This window comes from Dromiciops gliroides, chromosome 4 (genome assembly GCF_019393635.1).
Source record: "Dromiciops gliroides isolate mDroGli1 chromosome 4, mDroGli1.pri, whole genome shotgun sequence".
Lineage (NCBI taxonomy): Eukaryota > Metazoa > Chordata > Mammalia > Microbiotheria > Microbiotheriidae > Dromiciops > Dromiciops gliroides.
Genome location: NC_057864.1, coordinates 63,988,266 through 64,013,056, shown reverse-complemented (window position 1 = coordinate 64,013,056; position 24,791 = coordinate 63,988,266). Strand labels below are relative to the sequence as shown.

Sequence of the window (24,791 nt, the reverse complement as noted above, 5' to 3'; positions counted from 1 at the left end):
GTCAGATAGGTCTTGGATGCAGGTCTCCTTATCTCCAAGGCCTGATCTTTATCCAGTATAATCATAGCCTCTCATAGCTAGCTGACATCAGAAATTTTGCAGATTTTAATACTTAATTTTTTTTATTTCTTTGTCTTTAGCATCCTTTTTAAAAAAAACTGAGTTCCAATTTCTCTCCCTCTCTGCCACTCCTCCCCTACCCATCGAGAAGGCAAGTAACATGATATACATTATTTATATGAAATCATGCAAAACATTTTCATATTAGCCATGTTGCAAAAACCCAACAACATGATATTAATACTTTCAGAAATCTGTGATTTCATTGGTATGTGTATTTCCTTAACTGACACATCACATCCTCTCCAATCTCTTCTCAGATGGTTCAGTTCTTCTCTGTACTTCCCTATGAAACTTTTACAATGTATCTATCTAATGTGCTGGAAGCTTTCATCTTATACTTTTAGTAGTGGAGGTACCAATGGAAAACAAATCAAATAAAGGTCTCAATAAAATGTGCTTAATTAGCACATCTACCTTGTTATTAAGCACATATGGGTGCTTAACAAATGCCTCGTGTCTCTCCTTTTCTCCCCCTTTCAATTACTAAAGAGAGTGAGTTTTGAGAAAACAAACTTGAGTCACCTTTAACCGTTGGCTAATGAAAGGTAACAAGTCATATATACTGTCCTGGTGACATTTTTGGACAGAATTTCTTTCCAGTATGAGTGAGGAGAGCAGGATCGAAATGCCTAAAAATTTAGTTCTCTCCTCTGGAGACTACATGGCTTGTATTCCAATGCATTCCACTTATGCTGAAATTGTAAGTTAAAAGAAAATAGCATACAGATGTGCTGTTGGTTATGTGTATAAACTCGCTCATGCAAGGGTCTGTGTTCACCATAACTTGCTTATTTTCAATGTATAAACAAAGTATATTTTCACAACAGGCTCATATTCATAAATAACTAATATCTAATTTTTAAATAATAAAAAATCAAGTAGGAATGTATTGTAAAACAGCAATAGAGAATTTTTTAAAGTATTATGGTATACTGAAAAAAAATATTGAATTTGGTTGTTTTTGGTTTTTTTTCAATTAAAAGACCTGCCTTCAAAGCCTGGCTCTACTGTCTAATACTTTTAAGTTCTTAGACAACTCACTTAAACTCTCTGGGACTCCTTTCTTCACCTATACAAAATGAAGGTGATGTACTTAGGATATTTAAGGTCTCTTTGAGCTCAAACTTTATGATACTATACTCTCCAAAGACCCTCTCCCATAACTTTAAGAAAATACAATAAAGTCTGTTTGCCTGGCAATAGAACAACCAGAACTCTCGATTAACTAGCACTCCTGTGGTTTGCCAGTAATAGATGTTCATAACTATGTTGCTCAGGGCACTTACTATAAAAAATCCTGAAGTGATTTCTGAATTATTAATGATCCAATTCCATCCATTTCAGATTTTCAGGGTTGTGTTATTTATTATAATTTTTAGAAAATTAGTTCATTCTCATAATAGTTTTTTTAACATAATGTTTTATTAATCTAAAAACCACACTCCCCATTCATGCTTGATGACAAAGTTAACTATGATAGATAAAGAAATCCTGCCAGTGAGTGAGAAGCACAATACTTCATTTCTGGAGGTTTGTCAGCTTTTGTCAGTTATCAGTAAAATAGTGAAATAAGAGAAGTAATTTGGAAAATACTACTCTAATATCTCAAAAGAGTTAATAAGGATAAGGACTGGGGCCGTGCTTTCATTTGTTTAGGGACCCCTCAGAGTAGAAAACTACTTTTACTAATATAGGATAGCAATTGTCCTTCAACTTAGAGTCTTAGAAAGTTGTTTTGGGGACTGAGATATTAAGTGATTTGGTAAAGGTCACAAAGCTGAGTATATGTGAGAGGAAGGATTTAAAACCAGGTTTTCCTTGTTGTGAGGCCATCCCTCTAAATACACCATTGTACCCCTCAAAGAAATTAATGCTCTATCACAGTATTTAAAAGCAAGCTTTGCTCACAAATCTGTGACCTTTCAGGAAAAGCCTAATGCTATAAATGAATAAAATTTCTGATACTCAAGAAAAAAATAAATAAAATTTTAAAAAATAAATAAAATTCCCTTCATACACAGGAAATAAGAGTGTTTTTTAAAGTAATGCAGTAGCTACTATTGGAACAAACACATAGTCCTATCACATTTTCTTTTAAAAAAACATATTAGTCACCATAATCATCTTTCTTTTCTAGAAGTTCTAGGCCACCTTCAAACTCATTACATACCTTTTGTTCAAAAAGGAGTATAATGTGCTCAGTTCACCCCCTGTTCCCTAATGAATGCTGATCTTGTTCTTCTGATATTACTTTACCCTAGTCACATTATTACCTGGGTCATAAGAAGTTATGTCAATATTCCATTCATATATTCAAGATATTTATAAGGTGACACATTTTCAATGTAAACCATCTACTCAACACAGTGCATTTTCAAACATTCCATCGAATTAAGCTGCAAATGATTTCCCACATTTGTTTTATATTCTATACGTAGAGCTGATGAGGAGCAAGTATGATGAACTCCAGCTGGGTTACAATACACAAGCTGGACCATTTAAAATGGTCCTTATTCACTTCAATCCCTGGTGCATTCAACAGTCATTCTGAAATGAGCAACCTTAAATGATGAAACACCAAACAAGTGTCTGTGAAAAACCAAGTAAAGTCAACACCTTGGATATCTTTCCCCCTCTATGATGATGTTAAAGTTTTAAAGCATACAGTATGAGGTTTTCACCTTTTAGATAATCAGAAATAAAAGCTTTACGAAGAAAAATTTAGCAAATTATTAAATTGCTACTTTATCTCCTAGAACAACATGAAAATGGTTTTCAACATTTCTATGTGTTGCCTGGTTTCACAAAATCTATCATACACATTTCAATTCTCCCCCTCTATTCCCCACACCCTTCTGCTTCTGTCCAGCTGGAATGCATCAAGGGTGCAGAAGCCAAGTCAAATGTTGACCCCACCCTCCTCCATCCATTTTAAGGCACCTTCAAAGCTAGAGTACTGATCTAGTTCAGTTTAGCCAATAACACCAGCAATCCTGTTATTTAAGACTCTAGTTTGGGGTTTTTATAACTGCCCATTAACATGGGAGCTTTGATATTTAGTCAAAAAACCCCAGCTGCAATGAGTTTCATCAGATTGTAGTAACCTTTCCAAAGAAGGGTCCTTATTATTAAACCTTCATAATCTTTGCTCTCAGTGTCACTTTATTCCCTCCTAATATCAACTTCTCTGAACCTTCCCTATAAACCAGGCCTGAAGAACACTAAACATTTCTCTTCCAAAATGTTGAAACAGAAGGGTCATTATGGTACTACAAGTAATTTTTTTCACTGATGTTTGAAAGCATTATATCATTTGAACATTGTGACAGACAACAGTCATTTGAAACTGCACAGAAATGCTAGGTCTCCTGACAAAAAAAATTGGCAAGATTAATGTAAATGGGGGGAAGCATAAACTGCAACAGGACAAAGAACTTACTTTGTTGTTCCCCTGTGCATGTAGCCGCAAGGAAAAAAAAAGAAAGAAGGAAATATGTTAAACTTTGATTTGTTTCAAAGTGGTGGAACCTCTTGCTATAGCAAAACCAAAATGAGGTGCTTAATTCAACATATTAACAGCAAACATAGACACAGGATTCCAGAATTAATGGACAATTCAGAAGGTCAACTAAAATGAACTGAAATCATACATTCATAGCGGCAGAAAATGATTACAAAATGATTCTTTCTTTCTACTCAGAATAGTTTGGGAATGGGGACAGAGCCAAAAAGAGCCATTTCCCACCCCCCACTTCTCATGAACTGGTAATAAGCGAACTGTTAGCATGAAAGACAAGCCATTTAACATGTCTATTTGCCCTTTTAGGACAGCCCTCCTCCAACATGCCAAGGAGTGGAAAGTTTCGACAGCCAATGTGTTTTAAAACAAACATTGCATCCTTGGCTTAGAAGAAGAAGAAGAAGAAGAAGAAGAAGAAGAAGAAGAAGAAGAAGAAGAAGAAGAAGAAGAAGAAGAAGAAGAAGAAGAAGAAGAAGAAGAAGAAATGGAAAAGAGTGCAGAGGGAAGGAGTGGGTGGTAGAGTAAGCAGAACATGTTACGACAAACATCTGTATGATTCCTTTATTTTTTTTTTAATTATGAGTTTTTCCATGGGCTGGTATGGAGAGTGCTGACTATATAGTGGGGATATAGCCAGAATAAACATTAGTCCGCATTTCAGAAACTGGGGCTAGAAAGGTTGGTCACAAAGATGTAGTCATTTTTTAAAGGAGGGGATCTGGATAGAGATGCAGAGAGCAGGAGTAGCCAGCTGGTAAATGGATATCCTGTTTCAAACTGAAACTGCAAGGGTGTGATTTATATCAACGAATTTAACTCACATATGGTTTAAAAAATAAAAACAATGATTCATTACTAGAAGGGCAGCCCAAGTCTTCACAAGGGCAAATCCTATGGGGGAGTGAGAGAAGTGAAAGGATATGGGCAGGGATGGTTCTGAAACCGTCTTGTAGGGGGCCCTAAAGGAATTTCTAACAAAGATATCGCAGAGAGTGCTAGAACTAAAATGGAAGCCTGAATGGGGATAGGATGAAAATGGGGCAGAATAACAGGTTAGGATACATAGCTGGCAGCTAGTTTTAAGCTTATGAAAAACACAGAGGGAAAAACAACATAAAAGAAGCCTTCTGGGTATTCTGGGACTACACAGTGGTGAAGCAATAATCCCCCAAAGAAAGGTTATTTCCTGGAAAATAATACTAATTAGAGACCACAGAGACCTTGACTGATCCAGGGGCTATTATTGCTATCATAAACTGCACTGAATAAGAAAACTATCCAAAGATACTGATAAATCAGTGCAATGAGGTGCCCAGTTTGTTTTTGGTTTTGGTTTTTGTATTGTTCAGTTAAAGTCGAACACTATGTTGCCATAGACACGACTGTTTGTTAACATTCCTAGTTTTCCTGAGGAGTTAATGAAGGGGACAGGAATGAATGAGGGAAACAGGATTCTATTGCAAAGATCATGCCAACTTTTCAATAAGGCAATAAAAGTCTCCACATTGGGCTTTATCAGAAACGAGAGACTACTTTCAAGAATAATGGGGCCCTAGTTCTCCAAAGAATTGCAACATTACTGAAAATACCTCAAACAGAGGGGGTTTATTGCATTCCACAACAGTGCAGCTTTTGATCTACTAAAATAAGTTTCAGGGATTTAAGCAAGTGTTTTCGTACATTATGCAATGACTGGATTTCACACTGTAGGGGCAGATGGTTCACTTTGCAATGGTAACAATGATGTCATGAAGAGAAAGATTCCTGTTTTTTAAATACATAAAATGCACAAGTACAGTACTTTGCTTTTTTCCCCCTGGCTTTTTGTTCAAAAATTACTCAATTGTCTGGTGTGAGAGACTCATAATAGTCTTGAAGTGGCAAAACAGAAGTACTTAAAATTTCTCTGTAGTGTCAACAGTTTAAGTTTAGATCTCTGACACTGACTTCATTTTTTAAAAAATGCCATTAAGACAAAGCTGAATTGGCCAGTGGGGGATAAGATGTTGTTATATTTGAATTCCATTTGAAGCAGTACTAGCTGAACTGAAAAGAAAGAGGGTGTTTAAATGTTGGTGAGCCTGTGGAGAAAGCATGCTCTATTAGTCTTGTCACATGAACATACTATCTGCTAAGTGGACAAAGATATCCAATCAGCATTATATTAATATTATATTAATTGATATTTACAGATTTTCCATTTCTTTCCCCACCCCTTAGTTGGTGGAATGTTGCTATGTATGTCACCGTTTTAGTATGGAATTTGGTAGATGGTGGCCCTATTGGAAAAATGTTATGATTTGCAAAGCACTTAGCACAGTCCTAGCACATAGTAGGGGCTTAATAAATACTTGTTCCCTTCTCCTTCTCCTTCCTGAAATAAAAATGCTATTCACCAAGGAGGCACTCCAGAGGTATGCGTTACAACAAAGTGGTTCCCGAAGACGATACAATAGCTAGGGAGATTTAATTCTCCAAACCCAGAATTGGGACAAAGGATTTGAGGATATTCTTTTGGTTACATGGAAAGTACATTTACTTTTCTTATAATAAGAATGTATAGTTGCCATAGTTTAGGGAGAAATTACTATTTTACTACTTCCATGATTCTGAAGACTTTTTAATTAATCAATTAAAATCAATAGCAGTGTTACATCTTTACATTGCAGTTATTACAATGTGGTGTAAAATCACCTAGCATCAAATAGAAACTTTCTAGCTATACTATTTTTGACATATTAATTATTTTGTATAACCAAATAACCTAGAATCATAAATACTACTGGAATCTGAAGGATTAGAATCATGGGAACATAAACTTTATAGCTGAAAAGAGATAATAATAAAAAGTAACCTAAAATTTTTGAGTATCTGAAATTTCATCAACGTGGATTTTCCATCTGTTGAGGAGACAGTCCCTCTAAAACTTAGTTACTGGGCTTCAAGAATCACTCAACCAACTATCATTTATTAAGTACCTACTATCTTCCAGGGACTGTGCTAGGTTCTGGGAATCAAAGGAAGGCAAAAACAAAATTTTAAAGAACTTCTATTTTAATAAGGGAAGACAACAAGCAAACAGCTATGTATAAACAAGATATATACAGGTTCAACTGGGGTAGTCTCAGAGTTAAGACTAAAGAGGACAGAGAAAGGCTTCCCATAGAAAGTTAAACTTTATCTGAGACTTGAAAGATGCTAGAGAAAGTAGAAGGTGGAGATGAGAAGGCAACGTGTTTCACAAATGGTAGAGAGTCAGTTAAAATCCTCACATTTGGAGATGGAGTGTTATGCACAAGGAACAGCAAGTTCTTTGGAGGAGAGGGATAGCTGAGGCAAGGAGACCAACTAGCAGGCTATTAGAGTGGTTTAGGCATGAGGTGATGAAAGTCTGATCCAGGATGGTTGCAGAGTCACAAGACAGAAGGGGATTATAGACAAGAGATGTTAGAAAGGTAGATACAAAAGGACTTGACAACTTCTTGGATGTGGAAGCACTGAGAGAGGGTAAGAAATCAAAGATGACACCTAGGTTGCAAACCCCAGTGACTGGGAAGATGGCAGTTATAGGGAACTTGGAAGTTAATGAAAACTTAGGAAGAGGAGGAGGTTTGGAGGACAAGATAATAAGTTCAGTTTTGGACATGCTGAGTTTAAGATATCTATGGGACATCTAGTACAAGATATATAATAAGCAGTTGGAGATGGGAGACTGGAGGTCAAGAGAGATGTTAAGTCTAATACTCATATGCATAGAGTTAATCATTGAGTCATGGGAGCTGATGAGATTACTAAGTGAAATAATAGAGAAAAGAGAGTCCAGGACAGAAGCTGGGGTCATACCCACACTTAGAGGTCATGACATGGATGAAGATCCAACAGGAGAGACAGAGAAGAAATGATTAGACAGGTAAGAGGAGAACAGGAGAGAGAAGTGTCCCAAAAAACAGAGAGAAGAGAGTATCAAGAATCGGTGATAATAGTATCAAAGGCTGAAGAGAGTTCAAGAAGGATGAAAACTGAGAAAAGACCATTAGGGTTTTTTAAATTAACAGATCATTAGTAACTTTTGAGAGGGCAGTTTCAATTGAATAATGAATTTCTGTGATAGATAATTAGAACACATTTACATAGTGTTTTCTCACCATAACCTTGTGATTGTTGGTAGTAAAAGCATTATTGTTCCTGTTTTTCAGATGTCAACACTGAGACTCATAGAGGTAAGACAACTTGTCTATGGTCATACAACTAATTGATCATTATGATACAAGTCTAGGCCTCTAGACTCCATGCCCAGAGCCCTTTCCACTATACCACCTACAGTTGTGGTTAAAAGGAACAAACAAATAAGAGACAGAAAGTATTTTGAGAAAGAATCATAGATCTATCAATCTCCCCATTTCTTAAATTTTATCTGTTCTTAAGGTTTGCAAGGCTTCTGAAGCTTCTGTTAGTTTCAATGTCATTCCTAGGGTTTCCTCTAATTTATTTGGCATTCTTTACCCAATGTATTGTGTATACCGAATATTTATGTATATTTCAAAAAACATCTTTCTAATCTAACAGTATTACGTCTTCATTTTTGTACATAGACACCTAGCCAAGCATATACTTATGTATTTGCATTCATATATTATAGGAAAAATCACATATTACCCTGTATATATGTAAAATCACCTTTTAAATTTTTCGACTGGAACTAAATTATTAAAATGCCGATGTTAATTATATGTCAGTATCCTTGACAAAAATGACTTATCAAAAAGAATTTTTACTTTGAATGTATGTAAAAATGCCATATTTCTACCTAGCAGTACAGACCTTTTTTCTTTTCTTTTTTTTTAAACATGGCCTGTTTTTTTTTTGTTTTTTTTTTAGTGAGGCAATGGGGGTTAAGTGACTTGCCCAGGGTCACACAGCTAGTAAGTGTCAAGTGTCTGAGGCCAGATTTGAACTCAGGTCCTCCTGACTCCAGGGCCGGTGCTCTATCCACTGTGCCACCTAGCTGACCCCAAACATGGCCTGTTTTAAAATGACTGGTCACTATTCTATTAAGGGGGTAGAAAAAGAATATTTTGCTTCATCCAAATTCAAACTCACTGTTTTCTTACCCAGTGGGAAATTCCTACTGTTCAATAATATTAATTGGCTGGTAAGAAAATACATTTGTCACTCTGAGAAGTCAATTGGAAGGGCACAAAGCAAATCAGAGGTACTTGGAAACAATCTAGGTCTCCCAAATCCTATTCTTATGATGTGTTCGATCTGTCATGTTACATCTGAACTTCAGTTTAGCAAATTTGAGTCTATTCCATGTTAAGCACTTACAATGCTAAATATTCCCTGTCCTCAAGCACTTTCTATTCTACTAGAGGCAGGGTATGGAGAGCATACCATTAAAATAATGAGTGTATCATAAGTCTTTAATCAATACTTGTTGATCGATTGCAAGGTAAAGTGTGAGGACATAGAAGAAATGTAGGCAAAATGCTCTAAGACTATTTAAGGAGGAAGATAGAATTTTCACGTTAGAGGATCAGGGAAGCCTAAATGATTAAAGTGGCACCTGAGCTGAGCCTTGAAGAAATATAAAGATTCTGAAAGGTGGAGATGACAACAGAAAATATTATAGGCATGCAGAGATGGCCTGGAGCAAATGAATGGACAAAGGAGGAGATGGCATAAGTTAGAAGAATAGAGAATAGTCTAGTTTGGTGGGTAAGGAGAGTGAAGGAAAACACTTAATGTGAAATATGTAGGTCAGGATAAGAATGTAAACAGCTTTAAATGCCAAGCTGAGTTATTTATATTTTGTCCTGATAGGAAACAACTGGAGGGTTTTTTATAGGGAATGCCTGAGGAAGATTGTTTTTGCAGATATATGGCACATAGATTGTAGAGGAGAAAGCCTGGGAGTAAGGTTACCAATTAGATGGCTAATATAATAGTTCAGGAAAGAGGTAATGACCATATTAACTGGAATTGTGGCAATGTGAGTGGAGATAATCAGAGAGATGTAAGAAATATTCAAGAGGCAGAATGAAGAGAATTTGTCAAAATATTAGATATGGGGGAGGAGGGAGAGGGCAATAGAAGATGATTCTGAGGGTTTAAACCTGGGTGAGTGAGAGGAGAATAGCTGAATCAACATAAATAGGAACTTCAGTCCAAGCATTTGTATGGATATACATTTATACAGTCGATGCAGACACCATGTAAAATTATTTATTCTATCAAATGATATGTAAAATCAATTATGTTATTAATGCTTTCTAGGGCTGTAGCCCTGTTTGCATGTATGCCATAGACATAATACTTTGGGCAAATATAACTGTACTGTGTATAAGGTAAAAGGTTTTTTTTGAAAATTCAAAAAAAGTTTTCTCATCTTTTGACATTATGATAAATTTTAAAGATTAAATTCCAAAACAAGCAATCCAACAGAGAAGATCTATGTTAAATTTAAATAGCATAAAGCTTTGCCTGGACAATAAATGCATTGAGAAAGATGTATTAAATGTAGTATTGTCTTAAATAGAGTTAACAAAATCAGACATATTCAACTTACTAAAGATTTGTCAGGATAGACACCAGCTCGTAGCAGAGATGCCTTCCAGCTATCTACATCTTCTTGGGAGTCACATGCCAACTCAAGAAAGCGATAGTCCTTGTATACATTCCTGGAAAAAAGCAGTGGAAAAAGGCATTGTTGAACCAAATTTCTTCAGTAATCAGTTTTTTAAAATATTTTTAAATTCCTCTTTTAATTACTCAGAGGGCCATCACTCTAGTTCAGGCCTTCACCATCACAATAGACTCCTAATTGGTCTCCCAGACTCAAGTTTTTTTTTTCCCCTTGCAATAAACCTGCCACTGAGCTGCTAAAGTGACTTGTCTAAAAATTCAGGACGGACTGGTCATATTATTATCCTATTTACTAAGATCCAGTGGCAGACACTGTTGATGGAGCTGTGAATTATTGGTCCAACCATTCTGGAAAGTTAATTGGGAACTATGACCAAAATGTCACCAAACCAACCCTTTTTCACCAACCCACACTGAATTCTACCACTATTAGGCTTGTTCCCCACAGAAATCAAACAAAAGAGAAGAAAAGACGAATGTGTACACAAATACTTATGGCAATTATTTTGTAGTGGCAAAGAGTTGGAAACTAAGAGGACGCTCATCAGTTAGAGAATGGGTCAACCAATTATGAGCTAACACCATGCAATAGTGCCCTGCAAGTCTTTAAGTGCTAAATAAATGTCAGTTTAATAAGACATTTTTGCAATGTAAGAAATTATGTAAGAGATTGAAAAGAATTGCATTAACTGATGCAGATGGAAGGGAACAAAATCAGCCAAGCTATTTATATGGTCATGACAATAAGTAACAACAAAGAACTTTCAAAGATTCAAGAATTCTGATCAGTGCAATGACCAATCATGGTTCCAGAAGACTCACTATGAAACCTGATCTCCATCACCTGACAAAGAGGTGAAAAACTCAAATTGCAGAAGAAGACACACATTTTTAGATACAACCAATGTGGAAATTGTTTGCTTAACTATGCATATTTGTCATATAAAGATTTTTTTTTAATTTACGGAGAAACGAAATGTATGTATGTTTGGGAAGACATAGGAAGAAGAGGGGAAGTGGGAAGTCTATGAACCTTTTATTATTAACATTAATTAAGGTTTATTACAGGAAACCTATGGTTGCCAAATATGTTTGCCGCTGTTGTGGAGGATGTCTTGTGTCTCATACAAATTGATGGGGGACTCCATAGAAGTGGAGACTGCTTGCTTGCAGTCTGCTTGTTGTTTGGTGCTTATTTCATAAAAGGCCCTGAATACTTGAGAGTGTCCTAAAAGGAATCCAAAATTATTCAAAAGTTTGGGGAAAACTAGATGGATAAAAATTACTGTTTTATAGACTGTGGTATGTAGTTGAATGGTTGAATATTGGTTCGAATGGTTGAATAGTTGAACACACACAACTGATTCTATAGTATCTCAGCCTATATATAGACAATGATCTAGGCCCCCAAAAACAACAGAAAGAAGAAAGTGGTATGGATTACCTTTGGGAAATTTCACAGTGCTTTAAATGACTCCAAGCTTTTTCCCCAAACAAAGACTCACTTTTAAAATAACAATATCCTTCCAGTGACACTAATGTAACTATAAGTTCTGGAATACCATGCTCTCTGAAAAAGTTTAGTCACCCAAAGCATAATGGAGAGGTTCACAATAGGTGAGAGTTGGCTACAATCCATTACCAATAAAGAACTGAGCAACAGAACCAGGATAAAGGATCCCATCATAGATATGTGACGGGAAAAGACAGCCAGCCTGGCACGTGGCAAGACTGAAGAATTACTAATGCACAGGCCATGTGACCTATTGTCATTTATACAACTTCCATAGAGGAAGGCCACTAGCAGGTATGTGGACCTCTGTGAAGGACTCCCAGGAGGATGAGGACAAAAGCTACATAATCTTTAAAAGAGCATGGATGGGTTGTGAGCTAAATCACTAGAAGGAGGACCCACGGTCAGGGAGATCACTGGCTCATAAAGCCAGGTCAAGAATCACACAAGACAGGGAAACATGGAGAAGTTGGAGTTTGCATCAGTGTAGTGTATGCCCCAATGAGTGGATTTGTGTATGCAGCAAAGTGGCTGAACTTTCAGTCAATTCTCTAAATCCAGGTCCTCTTCCTCCCTCCCCTACACTACTGAAACAACTTCCCAGCTGAATCACCAGCCTTCTAGCAGTTCATCTTCTCCAAATTATCTTACACACAACTGCCAAAGGAATCTTCTTAAAGCTCTAGCCTAAGCATGACCATTGCCCAAGTGCTTTTAGTGCTCACCTGTTGACCCTAGTATAAAATACAAACTTCTTAGTTTGACTTCTAAATCCTACCATAATCTGACCCTAGCCTACATTTTCAGAAACATCACTGATCTTTTTCATATTCCAGCCAAACTGGAATATGAAACTCATTTAATATTCCATCTCCTACCTTCATACTTTTGCCCAGGCTGTCCTCTATGCCTGGAACACTCTCCCTCCTCTTCTTTGCTTCTTAGAAGTAATTCCTGGCTTTCTTCAAGGCTAGACTCACAAAGCCACTTTATAGGGGTAGCCTTTTTCCTGCTCTCCATAACTGAATGTCTCTTTCTCATAAAAAAAAATCATATAGATTCTTACTGTTTACATGTTGTATTCCCCACATGCCAGTGAAATTGCAAGTCTAGTTCCTCTCTTCCTGGCCTCAGACCTAGGGTATTGCTGTAGCCTAATGGTTGGGTTTGCTGCATTAAGTCTGTTTCCACTTCAGTATATTCTCCCATTAGGGCACCTATGGTGAAGGGCACATTTGCAATAAACACATGTGATTAGAGCACAATGATAGAAAAAGCTAATACTTCCATCAAGCAAGGATGCCTATGTATTCTTTTTTAGAAAAAATATTTATTTTATTTTTAATTTTTAGAATAAAACAAGCTTTATGTCTTCTGGAAATGACATCCTACTTCTCTCCATAGGTCCTGCTCCACGCCAGGCATTGTTGGTGCCAGCCACCTATTCTCCTCACCAGACACTGAATCTCCCCTGTCCGCCACTTTGTATCTCAACTGCTTCATAATGGGCATCATGGCTTAGCTCTATTTTGTATTCAGTTATCTAACACATAATATCAGGTATTTCCTAATGTCTAATAATTGTGATGGATGTTCTGGTTAGCTGTTCTCTTGCAGAGGATAATGATAGCTCTCTGTTTCAGATATAAAGTTCAGCTGATATGTTATCTTTGGTGGCCCCTACAAATCTGTCTTCCATACACAATGGGAAAGGGGTATTGCTATTAGAAGCTTTCTCCTGGGGCAGTGGATAAAGCACCAGCCCTGGATTCAGGAGGACCCGAGTTCAGCCCCAGACATTTGGCATTTACTACTTGTGTGACCCTGGGCAAGTCCCTTAACCCTCATTGCCCCACAAAACAACAACAACAACAACAAAATACCTTTCTCCTCTCCACTGGAGGACTACAAGGATTCTCCGTCAATGACAGTGAAGGGCTCCCCCTCAGCCAGGCTGCTCTTAGAAGATAACAGATGGTGATTTCCACAGTTCAATTTTTTTCTAACTTATGATCGGAAAACCATTGTATTTCTTACTTTGTATCATGCCCACTGACTAGGTAAGTATTCTCAGGGCTTCCTCAAACAAAACAGAGTTTAATAATATCAGTGGGGAAACTTTTTAACCTCCTCCACCATACTCTCTTGTTCTATTCCAATGACAAGGGATAGGATGGTACAAGTAGATCTTTGTCTCATTCCCCTCAGCAATAAGACACAGCTTATTCTCTCTCTGATCTCTATTCAACTATCAATGAAGAGGATGCCAAGTCTTTATTTTTAGACTTTATTGATTTTCTGAGATATAGATCCAATTGCCCACACCTCTACCTGGATAAACTCAATATTTATATTATCTTTCCCTCTAAACCTGCTCCTGAATGAATGTTTTCAGTCAAAATTCTATCATTCACCCAATCTCTCAAGTATCCTGTGATCCTTCACTCACCTGTATCAAACATCCTAACCATTCTTTCCCCAACCCTTCCCCTCAAAAAAACCAACAACACCCTCTTTCACTCCAAATATGAACACTCAGAAAGATCCAGGAATTGGAAGTAAGAGAAGGGAGGAATGGGTGCATTCATCTCCCTACTTGATGCTATTGTTATACAGTAGCTCTCAGTGCCATAGCACTTTGAGATTTCCAAAGACCTTTCTTCATAATGATCCTGTGAGTCAGGTAGTATATATAGTATGATCAGTACCATTTTACAGATGATAGAACTGAGACAAAATGATAATAGTGACTTGTCCATAGTCACGCAACTAGTGTCAGAAATAGGATTCAAAGCACTATATTTCCCCTAAAGCATTTTCTATTTAATAAATGCTTGTTGATTAATTTTCTTCTCTCTTCTCATTAATTCAAGACAAAGATAGCGAGCACCACCTCTATTTCATCTCTACATACTATAGGATACACTTGCTAGAAATATATTTGTTTTTATAAAATTATATTACAACTAAATTCAATATCCCATGGGGTTATTTTACTTGGATTTTAAACTATGTATGCAGATATTTCCATCCTATGGTAAAGGATTATGGAAGGAGTAGAAGAAGAGAAAAGGATTTGAGCTGAATAAGTAGGAGAAAGAAATTATGCAGGTGACTTGGAGGGGTTTGCACTTTTAAAGCCTCTGAGAGGGGAAATAGGGGAAAATTTGAAAGAGAACAATCTCCGGGTCCAACTTATATCTTTGGCTCCTGTGAGAGGTTAACTGAGAAGATGCAGGATCAAAGAGAATCAAAGAGTAAAAGACCAAAAGAAAAAGACTTAAGGAGAAGAAAAACAAGAGGTTATTTGACAAGATAAGGTAAGAAAAATAAGAAAAGTTAAGTCAAACAAATTCGATGGTAAAGCAAATTGGTAAAGTGAATTGATGTGTGGGAAAATTCATGAAATATGAGGTTGGTGCAGGAAGAAGAGAATTAGGTTATGGAGCTGTTGAGACTAAGGAAAGAAAGTTGGGTGGGTCTGTCTACTCCATTAAGAAGTAATAATTGACTACAAGGGTATTAACAAAGTGCTTAAGGGTGAGCCATAAAATATCCACAAGTAAAACAAAAATGATGCTAAAAATCATCTTAAGCATGAAAAGTTAGGCTAATTTTGCAATGATTTTCATTTCCATGTGAGAAATGGGAATTTTGGGCACAACCAAGTAACAGAATCTGTATTCCAAGTGTAGGCTGGTTCTGGAAGAGAAGATGAAGGTAATCAAGGCTCATCACTCCACACATTCATCACGTCATGGTTGTTAGGGGAAATGAAGCATTCTGAAAAGAAGCACAAAAGGCAGGGGATTTTTAAAAAGCTGTGGTGGGGAAAAGCAAAGATTCAGAGAAGAGACAGAACCACCACCCCTTAGTGTGGTTGGGATAATAAGCTCTTATTTTGCTTTTGTCTTCCTCCCAGGAGAAAAATCTTTGTCCTGGAAATGTCAGAACAAAAACTGGCCAATAAGGAGTTGATTCTCATAATGAATAAGAAAATGATAAGATAGCACCCAGTTCCTTTTATGAATTTAAGGCCACTTGGCCCAGATGGACTCTATCTGTGGGTAGGTAAAAAACTGGCAGATGTGATTGATAGACCATTGTCAATGATACTAGAAAGCTAGTGGACAATGAGAGAAGTACTTCAGGAGTGGAAAAGTAGAAATGTAATCCTAGTTATTTTTAAAGTAAAGAAAACAAAGTCTACATTATAAGATAATCAACTTTCTTCCTGCAAAAATTCTAAATTCTAAGTTTAAGAGGTGGTTAGTGAACAACTAGAAGGTGCAGTGACAGCCAAAAGGAGTCAACAGTCTCATCAATCTTCACCTTCCAAATGTTCACTAATTATATCTTAAACTAGTACACCAGGAGAATGCAATGAATATAGTTGACTTTGATTTTGATAAAGGATCTACTACTATTAGTGTGAAAGTAACAAATAGCTATGGATTGAAAAACAATGCAATCAGATAAGTCCAGGACAGAACTAAAAGAGGTTTGCAAGAGGTCTATTTGGGCTTGATGTGAAAAGGCTATCCTAATGATTAGAACTAGCCCAAAGTGGAACAGGCTGCCTCAGGAGGTGGTTGGTTCACCCTAATTAGAAGTCATTAAGCAGAGACTAGATAATCCCTTGTTGGGTATATTATTCCTTTGGGGTATTCATTGGAGGAAAAAAGTTCTTAAGATCCTTGCCAACTGAGGCAAACAAGGTTAAATGACTTGCCCTGAGTCACACAGCTAGTAAGTGTGTCTGAGGCCAGATTTGAACTCAGGAAGATGAGTTTTTCTGCCTCCAGGCTTGGTACACTGTTCACTGTGCCCCCTAGCTGCTCTCTAGCTACGGTTTAGTGGCCCTTGTTTTTATTTCAGTTTGATAGAACTGAGCTACTCTATAGAATACAGTTCTGGTGGGATAGATAGTATATAAGCCAGGTATGAAGTGGTGAAGATCTAAACTGAGCATGCAAAGGAGGGGATGAATTCAGAAACAGAAACAATAGGGGTAAATGGCTGGCTGGAGAAGAGAGTGGGAGAGAGAGGAGGAAGAACCAAAATGATTGAGCTTTTAATCCCGAGTGAAAGGAAGTATATATAGTGTATCATTTTCAGAAAGCAAAGTCAGAAGGACCTTGCAGGGAATCAGTTTTAGACTGGTTGAGCTTGAGGCAAAGGGAGGATGACCAAATGAAAACATTCCATAGGCAGACACTCAAGACTAATAAGTAACCCTATGAAGATCATAATAATTAATATTTATGTTATCCTCTAAAATCCACAGAACTTAAATGTTATACACAAAAGAACTGATGGACTCTAAGTGCAAATCGAAGTAGAATTTTCTCACTTTATTTTTCTTCTTTTTTGGGGGAAATATGGCTAATATGGAAATGTTTTATATGATTTCACATGTATAATTGATACCACATTGCTTGTTTTCTCAGTGGGGGTGGAAGGAAGAGAATTTGCAACTCAAAGTTTAAAAAGAAAATAATGTTAAATAATAAACTAAAATGTAAAAAAAAAGAATTCTAGACATTTACATATCTCTTCTGACCCACACAGCAATCCTTTGATTATAGGTATTATTATTACCATTCTAGAAATGAGAAATCGGAGGCTTAGGAAGGATAATTGATAACTAATAAGTATTAGAATAATTGGAATGATCAGATTTCTCCTGATTCCAAATCCAACAGTCTTTCTACTAAATCATGTTGCCCTGATGCACCTGAGGTGTCAGGGGCCATGTCAATCTGCTGGTCTTCCTTTAACAAAGTCGGCTTCGTTAAATACAGAAGATATAGCCAAATCGCCATGGGTGCTGGCATCAACTTGGACATAACTGAAAACAGGCCAATTAGCCATTTGGACCAAGCCCTTAGAATAAAACAATTTTGCAATCTTAACTTCATTCATTCTCAAAACAATGAAAGACTGTGCCCTGAAATTAATAAAAAAAAGAAATTGGCAAAGAGAGAAGGGGACGGAGCTATAATCACATCCAAAAGCTTATCTTTTTAGTTAAAGGCAATAATAGCAAAGATCTGCTTCAACTATTTATTTTTAGAATACTGAAGAGGATAAACGAGCTATTCATTCCTCTCCTGAAAAGTCATATCACTTCGGAGAAAAAAAATCCTTTCTACTTTGGCTTTAAAAAAAATTGACTAAGCATGAAAAATACTTGGTGTTCACATGGAGCTTTTCATTTGAAAACCTCAATTCATTTTGCAATTTCATTCTGTTGACATATAATGCATATTTCATGGACAGCAGTCTATACAAGGCAAGCATGATACAAACACAATACAGACACACTGGGTTGGCTAGGAACTTAGATGAAAACAGTTTGTGGTAATGTGGAGGGTCAGGCATTCGTGACTTCTCCTGGAAGAACATGGAATGACATTCTCATGATCCACAGAGTTGGGGTGGGGATCAAGGAATCTATTTAAGTATACCCATCTATCTCTGTTATAATGGGATGGAAGAGGAGTGTGAAAGAACCCCAAGACCTGGGGAAAGATGATGGGGAGTGTGTCTCCAATGGTGTGTTATACTTTGCAAATATATCACATATATCAGAACCATCTTTGCCAATACTGTTCTGAGCGGCATCCAGGTGGCACACTGGATAGAGTGCTGGGTCTGGAGTCAGGAAGACCTGCATTCAAATCCAGCCCCAGACACCTATTAGAAGTGTGACCCTGGGCAAATCACTTAACCTGTTTGCCTCAGTTTCCTCATCTGTAAAATAGGGAAACTAATAGTATTTACCTCTCAGGGTTGTTGTAAGAATCAAATGAAATGATTATTGTAAAGTGCTTGGCAGAGTGCCTGGCACATTAGAGAAATGTGAGTTATCATTGCTGTCATTATACAAATTCTATAAAACCTGGTGTGTTTAGTTTAGCTTAGTACAAGGACAATTTTGCATATGATGATGTGCTTGGAATTGACACATGTCGGAAATAGGGTTCTCTACTGTAGAAGCACTCCTGAGAAAGAAGCAGTAGGGAAGATTCAGTCGCCTTCTATGTAGCATGTCTTTGGACATATGCTACTACCTTTGGCAGTTACTCCAGACTCCCTTCATTTTAGGAAATGAGATAACTTGTCGATGTACTTTAAAGAGAATGAAATTTCATGGAGTACACACAAAATATATTTGACAAAACGTGCTGAAAAAAATAAAACAAATGAAATAAAAAGCTTTAAAGAGAAGAAACTAATGGTTGAGAGGAATTGTTTTGGATGAAAAAATATGGCATGCACCTTATGGATACATTTCTACAAATGATAAAAAATGGGTTCTATAGGAAATGACAAACAGGATTATTCCATAAAAACCTGGAAAGAGGGGGCAGCTAGGTGGCACAATGGATAAAGCACTGACCCTGGATTCAGGAGGATCTGAATTCAAATCCGGAATCAGACACTTGACACTCGCTGTGTGACCCTGGGCAAATCACTTAACCCTCATTGCTCTGCAAAAAAAACTGGAAAGACTCATATGAACTGATATATGGTGAAGTGAATAGACCTGGGAGGACATTGTGCCTAGTGACAGCAATATTGTTTGATGAGCAATTGTGAATGACTTAACTATTCTCAGTAATACAATGATCCAAGAAAATCCCAAGGGACTAATGACAAAGCATACTATCCACCCCCATAGAAAGAACTGATAAAAAGAGCACTTGTGGATTGTACATATATAACCTATATCAGATTGGTTGATGTCTTGTGGAGGGGGGAGGAAAGGGAGAGAAGGAGAAAAATTTGGAACTCTAAATCTTATGAAAATGAATGTTGAAAACTACCCTTACATGTGACTGGAAAAAATAAATGTTTGTTGCAATGAAAAAAAATGGGTTTTCTTCTAAAAAGAACAATTAGTACTTTCATGTCAAATAACACTTTTGTGGCAAATCTTGAGTTTTAGAATGAGGGAGGGGAGGTAGCTTTTTTGTTAAGTGACTTGCCCAGGGTCACACAGCTAGTAAGTATCAAGTGTCTGAGGCTGGATTTGAATTCAGGTCCTCATGAATCCAGGGCCAGTGCTTTATCCACTGTGGAGGTGGCATTTTTGAAAACAGATTTTTGTCATTTTGTAATTATGATCACAAGTACCAGCTGGCAAAAAGATTATTTTAAATTATAAACTGGGTAATGGCTTAGGCAGGAATGGAGATAGGCCAGGAGTCCACAATAAGTAAGCAGGGTGGGTGAAACATTATTCTTGAAAAGCTGAGAGCAAGATTTGAGGGTATGGGGTGGGAACATGAAGGTGCACACTCTATCCAATTTTCTTAGGGAACTACAACGACTCTAGATTTCCACTCGTTTTCTCATTTCCTACGAGTAATCTTAAACTCCTGTTTACACATTTTTCACTGTCTCTGAGACAGTATTCTGTCTATTAAATAACCTCTAATCAATTATGTGACATTAAGACCCATAATGCCAGTGAAATGGTGGGCATCATCACTTAAGAGTATTGAAAGTAAAAGAGAACACAACTACTCACACAAAAATATGGAACACTCACATATGGCATACTATGCACCATTTTGATTATTATACCAAGCATCTGAGCTTTCTCAAAATCCTTCCTCAACTCTTTTTTTAAGCTAGTAATGTCCTGTACCCTGGAGGATATCTAGAAAGGGCAATTTAAATAGTCAAAGACATGAAGAAGTACTGCCTTAAGAGGACTAACTTAAAACAAAATTAAGAACCTTAAAATGGACATATGAATACTGAGATATGACCAATGGTTTACAAAGTTATGATCCATATGGAGAGGTTGCACATAGATTACTTGTTAATGAAACATCACTATTCTAGAATAATGGAGCATCTTTGCAATTCAGTTCAAATTAGTCCAATGGGAGCATTTATTAAGTGCCTCATACATGCAAGGAACTGTGGATACAAATATTTTATGCAGACTCTGCTCTAAATAAAACAAATAACAAAAGGTAAGATAAATGTAAAGGTGAATCTAGGGAAAATATTATGAAAAATTTGAAGAGGGAGATAAAACTATCATTTTGTAGGGATAGGGGAGAAAGGACAAGTAGAGCATTGTCAAAGAAAATTTAATGAAAGAATTGCTGTGGGAGAAATGCCATTTTATAAAAAGAGCATAGCATTAGGAAAGACATGGAGATGAAAATGGGACAACAGAGGATGAGAACAGTTGGCAGAGTAGTCCAATTTGACTGGAACATGGCATATGTGAAGAAGAGCAGTATGAGCTAGAGTTTGTCTAAAATCATAACAATTATATGTAATGTGGAACTAATGATCATTTTTGAATAGGAGTGATTTGATCAGAGCAGTGCATTAGGAAGACTTCTTAGTTGACTATGACAGATGGATTGGAGAGAGATGGGAAGATTGGTTAGGAAACTACTACAATGGTCTAGGTGAAAAGTAAGAGGATAATCTTTATTGTCAGCAGTAGGAAAGAGAGTTATGAAGAACAGCAAGTGGCAAATTATTGAATAGGCTGAAGAGAAGAAAGAGTTAAAGGTTATGAGTCTCAGGAGATTATGAATTGCTGTACAATTAGACATGAGAAATTTAAGTCACCAGTAGATATCCAATAGGAAATTGGAAATATGGGACTGGAATCTTGAAAAGAGGTTAGTAATGGAGATAAAAATTTGGGGATCATTTTCATAGAAGTGATAGTTGAAGCAATGAGAGTCGTAAAGATGACCAAGGAAAAGAAAAATAGAATAAAAGAGTGCCTAGGATAGAAATTTGAGGGATATGTTCAGATTTAAGAAGTAAGTAAAAGAGAAAGAGAAGGAATGGCCAAAGAGGTATGAGACAATCCATGGGACTACAATATTATGGAAGCCAAAGAAACAGCCTGTACGAAGAAGGAAGTGATGATGATCTATCATGTAATAAGCTTTGAAAAGGTCAGGGAGGTCAAAAAGATAGAGAAGGTTACTAGATTTGTTGATAAAGAAGTTATTAGTGAATTTAAAGAAAGCCTTTATGGTAGAGTATCAGGGTAGAAAAACACTGAGAAGGATTGAGAAGTGAATGGGTAAGAACATACAGATGAAGTCAGTAAGCAGACCACTCTTCTAAGTGTTTGGTAGTGAAGGAGAGAGGGCTTGAAGGGAGGGTAGAGTCAAGGGATTGTTTCTTAGAAATGGGATATTTGTATGTGTTTGTAAAATGAGGGGAAAACCCCACTGGAAAGGAGACTATTAAAGATACATGAAAGAGAAAAGGAAATTGGAAATATGAGATCAAAAGTAGAGTTGGGCAGATTAACTTTAGCCAGGGAGGAAGCCACTTCTTCCTCTGGTGAGGATGCTGAGAGAATGAGAATAGAGGGACGGATTTAAGGAAACTCACCTTCCATAGCCTTCTCCTCAGTAAAGCATAGGCAAGGTCATCTGCTGAGAGTAAAGGAGAAGGTGGCTACAGGTAATGGCTGAAAGGAAGGGAATGGTGCCTGGAAGAGACTTTATAAAGAGTATGCTAGAGACTCAAAAACAATGAATGAAATCTCGAAGGTTTAGAAAGTCATTTCAGGACAATTAAGAAGAAATATTCTTTTAAACATCAGGCAGTGGTTTATGGAATTTATTATATCTAAAGGTGAAACAAGTTGAGGATATTAACAGCTTCAAAAAAGTTAAATTCATAATAAAATGGGATTTAGTGATGTAAGGCACTATAGATATAATCTATAGTTCTGACCCCTGGATGAGGAAACTGAGGCTGGACTGTGTGCACAGTGTGTGGCATATAGTGGGCACTTGATAAAAGCTTGTTGGATGGAATTGAGTATTGGAATAGGAATTTGAGTCCAGGTCTTTTGTTCTAAATCCAGTGATCTTTCCATCATACCAAGTTGGGCTCTTAGAGAATAGTAGTGATTGTTGAGAGGTGAGTGTGGACATTCCACTGAGGTGGAAACTCAGGATGACAGACATTTAACAGAAGTCCATGGGTGTAATCTAACAGATGTCCCTGGCCGTCTCTGGCAGAGAGATTCTTGAGCTGGACGAACCATGAATTTGTGTAGAAGAACAAAAAGAGAACTGGTCTTGGAATCAGGAGTCCGGAGTTTAAGACTTCTCTTCGCACCTCACTAGCTGCGTGACCCTAGGCAAGTAACTTAACATCACTGAACTATGTATGTAAATTGAGTAGAGGAGGCATAATAACTTCTTTACCAGCCCCAAAACTCATGTGAGAACTGACTTAAAAATTGTTAGAGTATTTCCTAAAAAGTTAAGTGTTCTGTAAGCATTAAGAATTGTGGTATTCTTATGTACTACAAAGGATATATTGAACAACAAAGACAGTAATTGATTGAGATCTGACTTTTCACCACCATGTAGCTCAATAGTCTGACCAATGAAAGCTACAAGGCTGTTTTCAAAAAGTTCCATCTTTTTTACTTAGTACTCCAAAGAATGACATCCATCATACTGAAGATAAAATAAATCTTTCCAATAAAACCCACAAGAGTTTTAAAACAATGCCTTCATTTAAAATGCATACTATAAAGAAGTTTTTGAGAAAAAAGCTGTATCAGAGCCTTTAGACTCTCTCACTCTAACACTGAGATGTGTCTTTGCTTCCAGGAAAGCTTAGAGGCTGTGGACATCTTTCAGGTTTTTTTTCTTTCACATATTACTGGCTTTAATTTTAAGGAAAAAAAGAAAAGAAAAAAAATTGCATGCACCACAGAACAAAAACTTATTGCAAAACAAGTAGTTGCAGATTTTTTAACCACAAAGCAACTCTAAATCCCTTAAAAAATTAAATGGAGGAAAGCAATATGGTGCCTTCCTATCTTTATTCCACCTAAATCTCATCCAGTACCAAAGTTAGAATACTGCCTTCTTAAATCTCAAGAAAAAAATAAAAACAGAGATGAGCTGAGATTATATAGAATTGAAAAACCTTCAGGACTCACTGAGGGGGAGTGAGAAGTAAAACTGGAAAACTGGTCAAAAAGTAAGTAAATCCATAAGGTAAACCTTATGGAATAATAAACCCTCATGTCTAATAGAGTCCTTTGTACTCTGCATCGGTCAAGCTCATAGAAGAATGTTCTGTTCAGTTCTGGGTGTCAACTAAAAAGAGAGATGGACAGCACAGGAGGATTCAGATGACAGGCACAAAGATGATTAAAGGGTGTTGTGGGAAATAAGGTTAAAAGAAGAAGGAATATTTCTTTTCAAAGGGGGAAAACCAAAGGGGAAAATTGCTGCCTCCAGTAAAATCTCTCTTTTTTTTTCTTTTTCTGTGGGGCAATGAGGGTTAAGTGACTTGCCCAGGGTCACACAGTTAGTAATTGTCAAGTGTCTGAGGCTGGATTTGAATTCAGGTTCTCCCGAATTCAGGGCCAGTGCTTTATCCACTTCACCACCTAACTGTCTCCAGTATAATGTCTTTTATACAGGGAGAGCTCTTGGAAACCAGTTCAGCAGGGGAATGAATAAGAAGAAATAGACAGAATACAATGCATAAGAAGTTTAGCTCTATAAAAAGTTTAGAAGAACTTTCTGATAATGAGAAAAGATATGTCAGGGATGTCTGAATCATCCTGATACTCTGGCACTGCTCGGGCTTCGACTGGTTAATTCAGTTGCTGCAACATGATATCACTAAAACTCTATCTTTGTCAGACAAACTGCTGTCTGGCCATGCCTCCCCTATTATGCATTTCTGAAGTTAACAATTCAAACCTAGGTGTAAACATATTAATCCATCTAAAACTGCATATTATTGGTTTGGCTTAGTTTTCTAATATGACAACACCTTTTTGGATCTTGACTTTGTCATCCCATGTTTTAGTGCATCTTGGGTACACTGGTTCCCTCCCATGTTCTTCAGTTCTCTAAGTGCATCAATATTGGTCAGAGTTAGGCTCTGCCCTCTAATTTCTCCCTTTCCTCCACAAGTGGATGGACAGAGTTGAAGTCTGCTGCT

General features: G+C 37.0%; 1 protein-coding gene across 8 annotated transcripts in view; it reads right to left on the bottom strand.

Moving 5' to 3' along the window:
- The window catches only part of DNM3 (dynamin 3), a 592,171-nt gene that overhangs the window by 130,481 nt on the left and 436,899 nt on the right, over positions 1 to 24,791 (bottom strand). For 5 of the 8 annotated variants that reach the window (XM_044000106.1, XM_044000101.1, XM_044000103.1 and 2 more), the window contains 2 exons: positions 10,212 to 10,323; positions 3,563 to 3,574 (listed from right to left, as the gene is read on the bottom strand). In XM_044000106.1, coding sequence (XP_043856041.1) covers positions 3,563 to 3,574; positions 10,212 to 10,323 — 124 coding nt within the window. Of the gene's footprint in view, positions 1 to 3,562; positions 3,575 to 10,210; positions 10,324 to 13,684; positions 15,585 to 24,791 lie in introns of those variants that run through there. The other 3 variants (XM_044000102.1, XM_044000107.1, XR_006356236.1) reach the window with 2 other exon arrangements.